Below are 16,636 nucleotides of genomic sequence, written 5' to 3'. Positions count from 1 at the left end.
CCAAGCTGATCACACTTATGCTTCTGAGGTGAAAATTTTATGGACTGCTCCTTACCTCTACGGGGTTCTTTGAATTGGGAAGACATGGGTTAGGTGTTTACTCAGAAGCTGGGGATAACAGCGAACAAAAGCAGCAAGGTCCCAGGGCTGTAGCGGAATTTCTATCCTAGCGGCGGGACAGGCTGGTGCGTGTGGAGCAGCGGCACAGGGGCAGGGGGTCGGGGGTGGGGTGGCAGAGAGGGCAGTGTCCTTTCAGCTGCGTGCACACAGAGGCCTGTCTGACAGCGAAGCAGAGACATGAGGGAAGCAAGGGAGCAAACCATGTGTTACGAGAGAGCTCCAAGTGCGAGAACAGCACGTGCAAAGGCCCGGGTGTGGAGGGAGCCCTGACGTTCTCCAAACCTGGCGCAGGGCAGGCTGAGGGGAAGGGAGGGCAAGGGGAGGTGGGATCAGGGGGATAGGTGGAGGAGAGACTAAGTTTGGGTTTATTCGGAGAGACACAAAACACTGGAGGGTTTGAGGAGAGGCGGTTGGGGTCTGATTTGGCTTCAAAAAGGCCACTCTGCGGGCTTTTTGGGACAGACTTTGCAGTCAGCACAAGGTTGGAGGTGGCTGCTACAAAGCTCAGGCAGAGACGGTGGCAACCTGGACCAGGTGGGACAGCCGGTGACAAATGTGGCTGGGTCTTATCCAGCCTGATGGACTAGATGTGGGGAGTGGATGAAAGGAGGCAGCAGGAACGGTTTTGGCGCTCCGGCAAAAGCCTCGGGAAGGACGAAACTGTCATTAACTGAGATGGGGAACAGGTCTGGGACCTGAGGAAAGGCAATCAAAATGACAATGTAGGGATTTTAAGCCTGAGGAGGCATCTGGACCTCTGAGCCTTGCGGTCCAGGAAAGGTCCTGGCCAGAGGCAGAGAGTGGATGCTCAGCGGAGTTAGGGGGCAAGACTGCAGGCAGGTAAGAGCAAGGATCCGAGGGTGAGGCTGGGCGTCCCACGGGTTAGGGAGACGGTGCCCCGGCAAAGGAGACCGCAGGACGCAGCTGCTGGGAGGGGGAGGAGAGCCAGGACAGGCTGCTGCTGGCAAAGTGCTTTACGGAAGAGGAGGGAAGAAGGAGCCCTGTCAAATGAAAAAGAACGAACCGGCCATCAGAGCATTGGAGAGAACAAATACCCAAAACAACGAAAGCAGCAGAGGCCTGCAGGAAGCGCTGCAGCCAGGGACACAGGTGGAAAACAGCGGAACCCTACGTGAGCCACAGCGATGACCGCTGAGGGACAGTGGGGTGTGGGGGGGGGGTGGGGAGCAGAAAAGGGGAGAAAGTTTAAGACTGGCTCTTTTCAGAAACCTGAGGCTTCGTCGGTACACTGTTCTCTACACAAAAGTGCTCCAGATCCAACTGAGGAACTCATCTCAAGAGGATTTTAACTGTCCTTTAAAAAGAAGCCCACACAGAAGTATGGAAGCATTAGAACAAAATTTGAGTTATCTTTGGATGGAGATATTAGAAATGACTTGATTTTTTTTTCTTTTGCAAATTTTCCGATTCTTCTATAAGGAAGAGAGTATGATTTTAATAAAGGGAAGTTATTTTTGAAATTGTTTTATTTTATGCACATGTAGGATGTTACCAACATACTTGAAATTTTCGTAGGTGAAACTCTGGCACAAGCACCTCAGAAGATAAGAGCGAGAATGGTGGCTCATCGTATCATCTACTGTTTATAACAGAGCAACTGGAAGCAACCTAAATATTTGTTGGCAAGAGCCTGGACACATAAACGGTGCAACAGTCATATTTGCTTGATGCAGCTACTTGGATGAATCTTAGAAACCTAACATTAAATGAAAAGGGCAGGTTAGAGAAGACACAATACCACATTATTTTTGTAAATTCTAAATGTTTTTCCTGATATTTCATTAGTAAATATATTAGAACGCATCACATACAGATCAACTGTTTGTCTTGGGATCCCTCATGAGAACTGGCTGGAAGTTAAGGGTTATATTATAATGCAAACTAACTTAGTTTAGTTTCTTTTTAAGTGAAAATCTTTGACTTCAGCTTTTGATGATATTCTGACTTAAGACAGATTGTCAATTTAAACAAAGCAAATACATTTATAGAAGCTGCCCAATTAAGTTCTGCATTATTTACTAGCACTTTCATGGAAGGAAGTAAATTTAAAAGTATAACCTGATGCTGCATTAAATAGACCGATGGTCTCTATGTATTTTTGGCTAAGACTAGCAAATACTATATGACTGAGCTACTCCATTTTCTTAAATCACAGGAAGCTTTGCCTCCTGTCTCTCCCCCTTGACAGTGACTGGCTTTCCCAAACAAGGAGCCAGATTCCCTACAGCTTCGGTTAGCAACCTTGTGGCATCAAGAATACGTTTGAGATGTTCAAGATGCCAGTTGAATTTACGGCCATGTGTTTTATCTTAACGCCTAGTGCCACTGCAAAGATTCTCCATATTGTTTCTCAACAACCGTCATGTTTAAGTTTCCTCCACTCCTTTGCATTTCAGGGTGGTGCCAGCGCACTCTGCTTTCTGCCTGGTAACTGTGCAGAACATTTTAAACGAGGCTTTCTGGAAGGATTCCCCCCACCCAAAGGTGGGTGTTTGAAGTACTCAGGTCCCCTCACATCCCTCTGAGCCCCTCCAAGGATAGTGTCCTTTGTAAGAGAAGGGATACAGGCAGTATTGTTTGCCATTGTCAGGACTCTAATTGTCCTATGAGTTTCGTTTTAACAAATGTACCCATGCAGATAGAGTCTTCCCTTGAAAGAATTAGTATTTGTGAAGGTTTATTTCTACAGTAAAAATCCTCAGCGTCTTCAGGGGGTAACAGCTCCGACACCCACTGCTCAGTTTATGCCAGAGTCTGTGCTTTCCCAGCCACGCTGCGCTTCGTCTCGGGAGGAGCCTTGACACAGGTCAGGGGAAACCAGGATTTGTAAAGGTAACTGACCTACCCAAGGTCATAGCCGGCACACGGCAGGGGGCCACCCCAACCCAGGCCGCTGGAGCCTGCAATCTAATACGGCTGCTCAGAAGAAAATCATCCCTATTACATTGATTTTCAGTGTATTATAGCCCAAATGACCAATAAACTAGATTGATAGCCAAATGAACCCAAAAAGATTAGTCTCACTCAATATTACTCTAACTTAATTCCACTGAAGCTTTGCAAGGTCAAATTGTTTAAATCTGGTGCCTCTAAATGAATAAATTTAATTGCTAAGTTTTTATAAATTTTTATAAGATATTTGACATATACAAAGAATATATGTAGGTTGGTAGCCATAACTAAAACCCCTGAACATCATCGATGCACAAAATTCAGGATGGCGGGTGCGCTCGAAGGGAGGCAGAGAAGTGGGGTGGGGGAGGGGCCATGACTCTAATAATTCCCTATCCCAAAGGCGCCACACAGCAAAACAGGCGGGAACTAGGCTCCTAATTCAAAGTCTTCACTGCTTTGCTGCGATAAAGAGAAAGTAGTTTTGTAATTACTTACTATTCATTTGCTTTGTCTTTTCTTTCTGAAAATCAAGTCTAGAAAACTGCTTTCATCACGTATTCCTTTTTCTGCGGAGCCCCATCATAAGGACGTTCACTTTGTTATCCTGGTGATTAAAGAGCCTTCCTTCCTTATCACAAAAGCACTCTTGGATTAATTCGTATTTAACAAACATATTACCCATATAAATACGAATCAAATAGATAAACTGAAAGCATTCAGTATTCCAGGTGAAGAAATTTTATCCAAAGTATCTTATAAAATTAGAAAAATAGACAATGGATAGCATTTGACTGTAAAATTAAACCCTTCCTTTTCAAAGTACCAAGGGACCTTCTATGTCAAATGTTCGGAACTGAACGCCGCAGGCAGGAAGAGAAGAGACTTTCACTGAAAGACCAGGTGCCACTGCTGGTGCCTGGTGACGCAAGCACGCAAGCACCGCAATGGAGAATGAGGGAGAGGTGCCGCCTGGAGCCCCTCCTCGCTGAGGAGCAGAGCTGGAGAAACAGCCAAAGGCTCTTCCTTCTTGGGGAGGCGGGGTGCAGGGCGACCCTCTCGTTGCCTGGCTGAATGGGTTTCAAAGCGGTTGCAGAGGCAGGTCCCCGCGGTGAAGAGCCCCCACCACCTGCCCTGGCCCTGAACACTTCGGGGCCTAGGAGAAGGGGAGTGGAGGTCCCGAATGACTTACATCTACCGAGGCTTCTTGGCCCCGCTTTTTAGGCTGGGGCTGACAACCACCTCTGAAAGAGTCGTTGAGGAAGAAGAATTTCACAAATTGTAATGCATTAGGGAAAAGGGTCACCAGAAACAAACATAAGTTCTGAGATGATTAAAGACCTAAATGTGAGAGCCAACATTTTACAAGCTAATATGGACAGATTAATCTTTATGACTCCAAAAGCAGAAAGCATGGGGAGAAAAAAGAAAGGCTGGAAAGAGAAAAAGGTATGAGGAACACATTTAAAAGATAAGCCACACATGGAAGAAGATAGCTGTAACACATAACGGCAACGCATTCCTCTTCAGGGATATGTTTAAAACAGCTATAAATCTATAAGAAAAAGACAGAAGACCGCCCCCTCCACCAAAAAAGGCAATTCACGAATGCTCTGAAATGTCTCTACATATGCTTACATTTGCAACTACAATGAAATGCCATTTCACCTCCATCAGATTGGCAGGAGTTTGAAAATCCCGTAATACAAATGTGGGGAAGAATGGGAGGAATCAGAAATCTCATAAATGATTCGTGTTAAGAGAAAGTGGCACTTGGAGGGACAATTTGGCTTCATCTGCTAAGTGATTTAGAGCACACTTATACACCCCCCAAACCTCGTGTCTCAGTGCAGACCCTAGAAAGTGTTTTGTGCTGACAATCTCAGAGACAGAAACAGGCCTGCTCCCCACAGCATTATTTGCAGGTCAGAACTCTGGAAGGAATCCACATGCCCCTCGACGGAGAGAGCACGCACATGCGTGCCGTACGCACGCCAAGGACGACGACGCTGCAGGTAACAGGGAGGCCTCTCCGATTGCAGCTACTCGGATAAGTGCAAAAATGTTACATTCAACAAACAATAGAAAGTTACAGGGCAGAGGATGGCAAACGATGGCCTGTAGATTTAAACTTTTATCTTCTTTTTTTTAAAAACATTTTTTAATGTTTAAAAGCCAATCAGAACAAGAACATTTCATCACATGCGAAAGCTATATGAAATTCAAATGTCAGATCCCATAAATACAATGTTTTGGAACACAGCCGCCCTCGTCCGTGAATGTCTGATCTATGCTTTATCTATGCTGCTGTAGTGGAATTTCTGCACAAAGACGCTATGACTCACAGAGCCAAAAATATTTATTATCTTACCCTTTACAGAAAAAGTTTGCTGACCCTGCTATAGCACAATGCTGAGAGTAACATTTATTAGCGTATAAAATGTTGAGACATATTAAAAATACTACAAAAACATGCCACATATCTGTGGTCCCAAATTTATGTGCTGAGGCGCCCTGAGGCGCTCCGAGCTCAGAGGAGCTGTGGCATGTGTTCAGTGGTGTTTGTTTTTTTCTTTTTTTAAAGATTTTATTTATTTATTTTTAGAGAGAGGGGAGGGAAGGGAGAGAGGGAGAGACACATCAGTGTGTGGTTGTTTCTTATGCGTCCCCCACCCCCACACTGGGGACCTAGCTTGCAACCCAGGCATCTGCCCTGACTGGGATTTGAACCGGTGACCCTTTGGTTCTCAGGCCGGCATTCAATCTACTGAGCCACACCAGCCAGGGCGGATGTGCTCAGTTTTGAGGGAAACTCAACACTATTTCACTTCCGGTGGACAACGCAAGTTCCCCTAGTGTGAGGTGGTTCAACACCTCATCATCGCTCCATGTGCCTTTCAAGGATGTCATACATTTGTGAAGCTAAATTTTCAGTGGTTGCCGCAGTCAAAAGCGGGAACTGTGGGAAAAACCAACGTGGAACAGGAAACAAGGTTCGAAGTGTCAACTGATTCTAAGGTTGAGAAGTTGTTCGGTGCCCACCAAGGACATACATCTCATTAATAAATTATGGTGGTTATTTCAGAATGAAATATTATTTTCTCTTTCAGGGTCCCGAAGCCCAAGAAGAAAGACTTAAAGGTGTTGGCAAAGGGATGTGGGGCGAAGGGAGCAGCGAGGAGACGGCAGTGAGAGTGTGACTCCAGGAGATAACCTTTCTTAGCAACGTAACAGTGGAAAAGATCTTTTATAGTAGTAAGAAAAAAAGAAAAAAGAAAGTATTCCACCACTGTTGGCACACGTCACTAGATATTGGTGGAATATAATTACATTGGCACAATTTTTAAATGTGACCATCTGTTGTAGACAGGTCATCTGAAACGAATTATTTTCTAATGGGTGTCTGGGAACCAGACAGAGAGAGATGAGACAATCAGCAGAAGAGCCAACTGATCGTCTGCACAGGTGAGAGGGGCCCTGGGGGTGCATCTCCCGCCACTCAGTGGCCGAGTGATAGCAGGCGTCTGCGTGCCATTGCCGAAGCTTCAGCGGCATCACCTGTAAGGTGGGGATAATAACAGCCATCCCAGAGAACCGCTGAAGGATTAAGGGCCAAAGTCTGTGCCACCTTCAGCACAGGTTTCAAGCTCAGAACAGCTCAGAATGGGAGCATTAATAATGAAAGTATTAACAAGGCTCTGTTTCCCAATCCCACCGTGCTTGTCTTGGAATGGCCAAGGCTGCTTGTTCTGATCTCTGAATCCTAATCCTCAAATGGACAAATCCAAGCCCGGTACGTGATTTAATCGGGGGCATGATCTAATCTTTCTTTTCTGTCGCCTCATCTGTTTATGCTCACGTATCCAGACAACAGCAGGGGGAGCCCAGCCTGAGTCTGTGTAACTGTCCAGATAGCAAGGAGAAGACTCGATCGGTTAGGTACCTTTCCAACACGCACTTCAGATAAGAGCACTCGATGTCACATGTGGACGGAAGATTGAAGGGCACCCTGTCTTCACACACCACATCCATTAGGCATAAGACGTAGACCCTGGTCCTTTATTTTACTTTTTTTTGAGTTACGAACACCTTTGGAGACTAATGAGACTTGTGGAGCTTTTCTTCAGTTAAAATACATATTTACACACATTCATATATTTATGCATATAATTACGGGAGGCGGTGGCTGGTGATCATTGGTTAAGAAATCCCTGGCTATAAAAATGTAGGCTGCATTCCAAAGGGAAGGCAAGGCATTCATTCAAAGCTGGGATCAAAACCAAATTAAGGGAACAGAAAATAAATTTTGAAAACTATGGTTCATGGGTAAGTTTGAAATCCCTACAAATAGTTTAAATGTGAGATAAGTTTTAAAAATGTAGGAACTCGTCGTTATTCTTTTCTTCCTTTCTTTTTTTTTCCTTAAAAATAACACATAATTGTGGTTGGATGCCAAAGCAATGTTTTGCCTTGACAGTGAATGAGGTTGAGTGGATTCCCCTGAGGACCGTGAACTAAAGTAGAAATAGAAATTAAGAGACCGCAGTGCTTTCCCCGGATTCTCATGAAGTGCTTGCTCTCGTCTGACAAATTTCTGCAATTAATTAAACAAACTTTACTCTGTTTTAAGTCTAACTGGAATATTGAGTCCATTATCGTAAAGGAATGATTGCAGAGTAGACAAAGTAATTCCTTATGTGCATTGGGATGGAACAAAAAACTAGATTAAACCAACAGTGTGGAGAAAATTCTAAGAGATGCCCATCATCTCTCAAGGTTCTTAGTTAATTGATATGGCCCTTCTTCTCCTCAGTGCACTGGACTCACCCGTGTAAGATTCTGCTTACAGGCTTGTTTCTCACCCCCCAGTACAAATTACTGTGGGTGGGGAAACGTGTCTTAATCATCTTTGATTCCCGGATCCTGCCACAGATTATTTGACATATAGCAGAAGCTCAATAAATATGTCCTGAGGTAATTATTTCAAAGACTTAAATATTTTTTTTTCAATTATTTCTTTTCTGGGTATTAGAGAGAAGCGAAATTGCTACATCACTTGCTCTTTTTACGTTTCACCCAGAAATTCTGTCAGATTGCTCTTTCTCTGTGAACTACCTTTTCAAATCTGTTGCCCATTTTCTATTGGATTATTTGTTTTTTTTTTCCCTTACCAATCTGTAGTGCTTGGTGGTGCACATTCTGAATGCTGTCCGTTTATTGATCATCTTTGTAAACGATTTCTTCCAATCTGTCAATTGCTTTTTAGCCTTGTATCTTTTATCATACCATACATCATTTATTTTTTTAAAATGTAACCCACATTATCAATCTTTTCCTTTTGGATTTGAGCTTTTTTTATCTTAAGAGAGACAGTCTCCTATAAACAATGCCTTTCCTAGGGACATAAATTCCTCCTCAGGTTTCAGATACATGCATGCCACTACGTTTCACTTCTGTAGAAGGGTGTTAACATGGTGCCAAAGCGTGGTGCCAGGCCCAGCAGCACTGGCAAAGAAATTGTTTGAGAAGGGATTTTTGCATCCCTTAGCTGAACAGCCACCTTGTGGTTTCAAAGAGTTGACAAGGTTAGAAGACTTCCTTTCTTCAAAGAAAATGGTCAGCGTGTTTCTTCAAAGGAAACGGTCAACGTGATGTGTCCCATTTCTCACCTCCCGTGGGAAGGATGTGAAGCTTCTCCCTCTTTCTGAGCTCGTGAGTGAGGCTTTAGAAGAGCGACTCAGTGGTGCCTCTGCCTTAGGGGGACCCAGTGGTGGACCAGGGGAAAAAGGGAAGTCTGTAGGCTGAAACGGCTCATCGCAGAACAGAGGGCTGCGCGAGAGGCGTGGTTTCACTTACCAGAAGTAGGTCAGAGGTCAGGTATGTGGCACCTGGAGACCAGGTATGGAAGCAGTGGGATTCTATAAAAGGAACGCTGCCCAGAGGGTGTCCCCCAAAGGTGAGGGACCACAGCTGGAAGAGGGTAGCTGGGCCAAGGCCACACAGAGAGCTGGTACGTTCTGCGGGCATCAGCATCCCCCTGTAAAGATGCTTTGCCGCGGTAACGCACACTCCATAAACACACACCGCCACAGTGACTATAGGGCAGGGAACTCCGTCAGCATAAGATAGGGTGCTTTCTTCTGGGAGCCCTTTTATTTGTGGAGTGAATACATTAGGACAGCCACTTCACAAAAGCACCCAGCTTTCCCGTGCCCGCCTTTACCCAGCCCCCTTGTCCATTAGCTCCACAATTGTGCAGCAGCCAGCCGAGCAGGTCCATTCAGACAGCGGGGCTGGCCACTCTCCCAGCGGCCTCGGTGCTGAAGAAGCACCGTACGCGGGAGCTGCGCAGCACAGACCTTTGAGGAATGAACTATATAAATCCTCCTTTGTTCCTCACTGTGTGTCTGTAAGGAATTCCTAAGCAGCCTCTACAGCCCTGAAGGAGCTTTCTAAAAGTGCAGAGCTAAGTTCCTTTGTCCAGCAGAATCTTTCTAATAAAAGAACTCACTTCTGAGTTTGACACAGGCTGATGACTGCTGTGAAAGAAGCAACAGCCAGACTCACGTGGTAAACGGACATTGCCTGTCGGCCTGTGACAATCAACGTGATGCCGCCATGTCGAGTTAAGGTGCCACCCCATGAATCCTTGTTTGTCTGCCTTTCATTTTGTCACAGCCTTAATGTCACAGATGGGATCTGGCACTGACCGTGCAAACTCTGTGGCAGCTGCCCCCTCTTTTTGGCTGGAATATCCAACAATAGCCGAAGAGAAACAGGTACCACAAAGGACAGTTTGAGAGTGGCAAACGTTTGACGTCTAGCCAATTAGTAGTTACAAGTATGTCGGCCTGGACTCTTGCCTCCATTGGGCCTCGGGACATGTATTGGATTCGAGGAAGATCAAACGGATTTCAATTTGTTACTGACAGCTGTTTCTGCTAATAATGGCTAACACTGAATGGGCACTTTCTCGCAGTAAGTAATAAAGACTGTCAGACAGGACACTCCAAGGGGGCAGGACCTACATCTACTTTGCTCACCCCTGCATCCCCAGCTCTAAGTTGCAAGCCCTGTGTACGGTAGGTTCTCAGTATTTGCTGAATGAATAATCTCAGGCAGTTTTCACAATAACTCTGTAAGGTTGGATCCAATAATGCCATCACCATCTTAAGAAAACAGGCTCAGAGGTCACTAAAATGTGTCCGAGTTCTCTCATCCAGCAAGTATTAGAGGTCGTACTCAAACCCACATGCGCTCAACGTCAGAATCTACGGTTCAACCAAAATATCATTTCACTAGCACAGCCCAGACCATAGACAGGGCTTTTCCGATATTAAGATCATCTATGAAAGGTGGGTCTAAAAGAATAGATGTCAAGCCAGTGTGGATGTCACTCTATTCCAGCCATCATCTTTCAGATTTATTCAATGTTCTACAACAAGTTCATCGAAAAGAAATGGCTTACCTACAAATCCTTCTTCACCCACCAGTTTCAGGGCGATTTTATCGGCCAACACCGAAGAGTTGCCGTGGGCGATGTTGGCGAAGGGGCCCGCATGCACAAACACAGGCGTCCCCTGTGGAAAAAAAACAAAAAATTAAAACCCCCAAAGACAAATGGAAGATCAGTTTGGGGTAAACAAGGTGGCCCAGCCTGCTGGGTGTTTAAAAGAATTGCCTAAGCCATTCCGCTTTTATTAGTACTGCAAATCTAGTGCACAAAAATTCTCTTGAAGACAGTTTACAACACCCTCTTTCAAAGGCCCAAGTTCCTTGTGTATTCTAGAACACTGTTACTCTACATTTAATGCTGAACCAAGAAAAAGTGCTAAGAATCAGTTATTTCCTTGGATAATACTGACGCGCCCCTGCGTTGGCTGCCTCAGTGACTATGACATCAATCCCTTACCTTAGTTCACGCTCCTTTGCATTATATTTCTTAAAAATGGAATTAAGACACTGATAGTCTAAGCGGGTTATTTAATTTTTTTCATTAATAAATTAGTTCAAGAAAATTCGAAAGTAAGCATAACAATCAATGCAGTTCAAGGCAGACCAACTACATAAGGATATTGTATCTGCAATAATAAGTAAACATAAACTTTTAATATTCACAATAATAAGCTTGCTATTCTGATTTTTTAAAATTCTCTTTGCCTTCCTCACTGTTTGTCTTAATACGTTAAAAGTCTGATAACCATTACATTTTAATTCTTTGAACAAAAACCTGTCTATACATTTATCTTTAATGCCTTTTCTATACTTTTCCTTTATCAATGAGTACAGACCAGCCCTATCTAAAAGAATTTATCCACACACATGGGAGTGTTCAGGTTTTATTTAGAGCCCAGCCAGGGCTCCGGGGTCTGTGTACACGAAGCCTCAGCCCCACCTGTGAAAATACAGGCTGCCCTTTCACCGACGTGGGGGAGGAAGGGGAGGCGGGGCCCACGTGCGGGAGGTGGGGGCCGCAAGCCGTGGAAAACTCTCACGGACCATGATGGGCTGCTGCCTGAAAATGCTTCAAAGCTGAGAAAGCTGAACAAAAGCAGAAACAAAGGAAGTGAAAGGAAAATCATCTCTCAGAATGAAAGACAGAGCTTATCAAAGCTACTTTGAGTTCTCTGTTTACTTTTCTTCCCCAAGTCCTCAGGAGGGATAATAACAGGGTCCTGAGAAGGTCATACAAATGCATGTGGAAATAAAGCCAGGACTATGAAACCCAAACACGTATGTGTATAGATGTGTATATGTGTAGGTTTAGTGTCTAGATCTACCGGTCTACCTATGTCTGATTTCTCACTTCTATCCAGATAAACCTTTCAAGTGCTCTGAAGAAAATACCATTTAAAGGACAGTCTCCTTCATCTCCCTAAGCCTGCCAGGCGCAGCCCGAGGCTGCCTGAGTTTGTGGGTGGAGGTGGGAAACGCTGAGTGACGACAAGGTCACAGGCTCCGTCCTGGATGGGCGGCTGCCTTCGCTCCTCTACATGCTGCAACCCTGACCGTGGCCATCTGTCTGCACAGGACAGGGCACTGGCCTCCGGGGGGGACAGGTGACAGGGTGTGGCTGGATCAGCACAAACACATTGCTGTTCTTGACAGGCCTAGATCGGCGGCACTTCAATTTTCATCTAACATTAAAGGCCACACAGCGCGTTAATCACTGAAGCAGTATTAGAGGCCTGGTTCGGGAACTCCCAGTATGGAGTCTGAATGCGAAAATGTGTACAAATCTTTGTCAGACATTCAGACACACATGCTCACACAACTGAGGTTTGTAGCTCTATGATACAGTACACAGTTAAATACTTTGTCTAAAAAAAATTCCATGACTAATCCAAAGATATAAAACTATCTTCTCATGAGTCTGGTATTTTACTTTATATGCAGAACACTTAGGAAAGTAATGCAGGAACTATCTTAGTTTCTCATGATGACAAAGCTATAGATATTCTCCATAATGGACTTCTCAAACATTTCATAAGATTAACATTACCTATTTGGTTATCAGAGCCCTAAAAGAGCTTTGTTGAAAAAGAACTTTCTGCAGCGCTGAGAACATTCAATACGTGCACCATCCAATACAGCAGCCACTGTCCATGTGAGGCTTAAAACACAGCTAGTATGAATGCAGAACTAAACTGCAAATTTTATTTACTTTAAACTAATTTATACTGAAATAACATTGTGTGACCAGTCGCTACCCTATTGGACAGCACACACCAGCACATGAGTATTTCCCAACCCATGACATAATGTTAGGACCTCTCCATTTCTCTTCTTCCTCTTCTTCTTCTTCTTTTAAGGTTTTATTTATTTTATTTATTTTTAGAGAGAGAGGGAGGAAGGGAGAAAGAGAGGGAGAGAAACATCGATGTGAGAGAGAAACATTGGTCGGTTGCACGCTGCAACTGGGGAATGAACTGGTAACCCACAGGTGTGCCCAGACGGGGACTCTAACTGGGGACGCTTCGCTTGGCAGGACGGCGCCCGGCCAACCCAGACACACCGGTCAGAGCTCGCTTTCTCCCTGGTTAAGTCTTCCACAGGGAAATTCACAACCTGGCTAGACATGAGGCTCACCTGGGGACCCAGGCATTTCCTGCCACACATTCTCGTTCACTCGGTCTGGGATGGAACCTGGCACTGCACGTTTAAGTCTTTCCAGGTCATTCGAATGTGCAGCCAGGGTTGAGGGACTACCAGTCTGGTAACTTGCAGCAACGTAACCCCTGCTAACCTCCTATGGACCTAACAGTCAAGGGCCTTCAAACACAAGCACAAAAGCAGAATCTGTACACTCATCAGCGCTTTTCAGATTATTAGCTAATTTAGGTTCCTGGTGCCGCTGATGAGCCAGGCTGATCTAAAATGGATGTGTAGGGGACCCAGCTGGCAGTGTTCATATGTGCAGATACTCTAACTGAATGCTGTGTTTATTTTTTAAACAATGCCCATTGTCTGTTCAAGAATGGAAAACAGACATATATGTGAGTACATAAAAATGGTTTAGGGGCAGCTCAGCCCACTAATTCCTTCACTAAATGGAAATTTGACTTTCCAAATGGGATATATGTTCAAGGTGCAAGTGCTTTTTAAGAAAGATAATTATTTAAAACAAATTTATTATCCCTAACAATGTGTTCATTTTTGAGGGGCAAGTGTTACGAAGAAGCAATATCATGTCCCTTTACATATATATTTCTCATTCATTCAGTCACTTATTTAACAAACATGTATTTTGAGGAGCCAAGCTGTGAAAATATTCAGCAGTCATTTACTTATTGAGTGAGTGTTTACTGAGCACCTGACTACACGAGGTACTTCCAGAAGCCCAGGGCGCACGGCGATGGGATGGAGAGGGTCTTGCTTGTCCTGGTGGGAGGAGAGACTCGGCGAGGAAACCCCAGGCCACAGGAGCTCTCAGACCTTCTGTGCCATCCGGGGAATGACAAGGCTGTGACAGGACACAGTGACAGGGGCTCCGCTGCACTGAGTAGCCCGGAGGCCTGTCTTGGGGGCTGGCGCTGAAATCGCCCGAGACCCAAGGGCAGGGAAGGAGCCCACGAAGAGCAGGCGGAGCGTCTGGCCAGCGGCGTCCGCATGGAGCCAGCCTGGGCAGGGGGCAAGAGGGGACGAGGGACGGGAGGGGGAGGGGTCGGGGTGGGGGGCAAGACCCTTAGGGGGCCAGAAGTGATCACGGGTAAACACCCAGGAACTCCAAGCAGGAGGGCAACAGGAACTGGGTTTGGTTTTCGAGCAGCTGAGCAGGAAGAACGCGGGGGAAAGAGCGAGGCCAGCCGGGGACGGCGGGGGCGGGGGGCTGCGGTAGCAGGGCAGGTGGGCATGTGGGTGGTGGAGGCTGGGCGGGGAGGCGAGAGAGGCCTCCAGGGCGACCTCTGGTTTCTGGCCTGGAACACTCACTGGCTGGGTTTGGGGGAAGGAGCAAGTTGGGAGGAAGTAGGAGGTCGTGGGGAATCAAAGACCTTATTAAGTTTGAAACACCCTTTACCAATCCAGTGGTTCTTGGTAACTACACCTACGAGTGTGAAATTCTGAGCTCAGGGGTCAGAACCAGAGTGTGGGGGTCTCCACCTGGCTGACAGTGGGGGCGAGCACAGGTGAGAAGTGAGGGCTCAGGCCTTCTGACACTCAGGGTCTGGGCTCAGAAGCCAGTGAAGGAGGAGGAGGAGGGGCCACCCAGAAGGGCCTGGAGAGCGAGGTGTCATGGAAGCCGGAAGAAGCAAGTGATCCAGAAGGAAGGACCGCCAGTTTGTCAGACCCCGCTGAGAGGTCACGTGGTCCAGGACAGAGAAACGAAGACCTGGTCACAGGGAGGGAGAGGCGACCTTGACAGGAGCGGTCAGCAGAGGTGGAAACTGAGGTCAGGCAGAAGTTACTGAGGAGAGAGGGGAAGTGAGAACGTGTAGACCCCAGTCAGAGAAAGGGACACCCGACTGGGAGGGGAGCAGAGAAACGGAGCAGTGGCCGGAAGGGGACGTGGGGCCACAGGAGGGTTTGCAAGTGTATGTTTTAAGGCAGCTCATAATCAGAGCCTGTTGGGATGCTGATGGCAAGATCAGGAGAGGAAGGACCTCAAGCTGCACAAGTGAGAGGCCTGCCTAAGCGGTGCCTCAGCTCTGCCCTCCCTGGCTCAGGCGACGGCTTCCTCTTGCACCCGCATGGGACCTTCTAGCTCTCTCTGGTCCCACCACTTCCGCCGCATCGTCTTGTATCAAGATTCTTGTTCTCTGCCGGAGCCCAAACGATCGCAAAGCACATTCCTGCCAAGGGCCTTTGCACTAATGTTACTCTGCCCAGAGAGCTCCTCCTCCAGGTACACGCTTGGTTTAGTCATGACTGTTTCGGCATCGCCTCATCACACCACACTGCACACCCACATCACTCTCTGTCCCCTCATTCCCTCTTACTTTTCTTCTCCGTCCTTGACACTAGTTGACAGGCTATGTGTTGATTTCTTTCTCTGCTGTCTGGCTCCCCCATGAAGTCCTGGCTCTAAAAGGGCAGGGACACTGGTGCTCACCTAAAAGGCCTGTTCTGTGTTCACTTACGAGGGCTGTTCTATGTTCAATAAATATTGAATCTCCACAGTAACCCTGTCAGGTGAGTCATTGTGACTCTCACCATTTCACATGGGAGAGCGGGATTATTAAAACACTTAACAGTGAGTAAGTGGAAGAGTGAAGACTCAAGCTCAGCTTTGCATCCGCTGAATAAATGAATAATCAGATGGATATTCTGCTTGTGTTTCTGTTATGTCTTCCCCTAGCGTGCTCGCCCTCTGGTCACCTCCCCCTCCCTCTGTCCCACTGCAGCTGGAAGACAAGCAGACCTTTGCACCACTGATGGTGTATGTTTCCTCCCAACGCCATTGTTCATTGACCTCTGGAAGGGAGCCAGATATTGGCCATTGTTAGAAATTGGCCGTTGTGGGAACATTTACACCACAGAAATTGGCAAATGCTACAAATCAGGGGTTTTCACCCCAGAGAGCTGGCTGTTGAAACACTTACTAGTATACCACTATCTCCCCAGGCCCCACCCTCTCCCCGCACTTGTCTCTTTGTTATCCTGACCCAGATACTGCCTCCTTGTCTGCACCCAAATCCTGGGCTCTCATGAGCCAGGAGGAGGGAATCGGGCAAGTACTACGTCAAATGGGCAAGGCGAGTGACTAAAAATGTGGATGAAAAAAAAGAGTTATTCTGATGAGGAAATTGAAGTTCAATGAAGACAAGAGCGAGTAAGTCATATACAAAAAACCCAACATTCTTATAAAAGCAGGGTACAGCATACTCTTCTGGGAAACATTTATCAGAATTTACTATGTGTTGTTTGGGAAAAACAAAAATAAAAACACTTAGAACCTAATTATCATGGGAGACTAAGTAAAGAAAAGGCAAAAGAGAAAATATGTAAACATGGCTACAGGACTTACAGACACTGAATTTCTGAGTTTCTTCTCTGGTCAATTCGTACTTCATTAGCCAACATGTGAATTATATTAAAGAACTGTAAATGCATTTTTAATTTTTTTGGAAGACCAAGGAGTTACTCTGATGCTCCCAGTGGGCTC

General features: G+C 46.0%; 1 protein-coding gene across 1 annotated transcript in view; it reads right to left on the bottom strand.

The window, feature by feature from the left end:
- Positions 1–16,636, bottom strand: part of MTHFD1L (methylenetetrahydrofolate dehydrogenase (NADP+ dependent) 1 like) — a 163,137-nt gene that overhangs the window by 81,511 nt on the left and 64,990 nt on the right. The window contains exon 20 of the mRNA XM_054570112.1: positions 10,502–10,613. Coding sequence (XP_054426087.1) covers positions 10,502–10,613 — 112 coding nt within the window. The remainder of the gene's footprint in view (positions 1–10,501; positions 10,614–16,636) is intronic.

The sequence above is a fragment of the Pteronotus mesoamericanus genome, unplaced genomic scaffold (genome assembly GCF_021234165.1).
Source record: "Pteronotus mesoamericanus isolate MK-2021 breed Mesoamerican mustached bat unplaced genomic scaffold, CSHL_Meso_final contig_20, whole genome shotgun sequence".
Taxonomy (NCBI): Eukaryota; Metazoa; Chordata; class Mammalia; order Chiroptera; family Mormoopidae; genus Pteronotus; species Pteronotus mesoamericanus.
The sequence above is the reverse complement of the archived record's forward strand: the minus strand, read 5'-3'. Positions and strand labels throughout refer to the sequence as shown.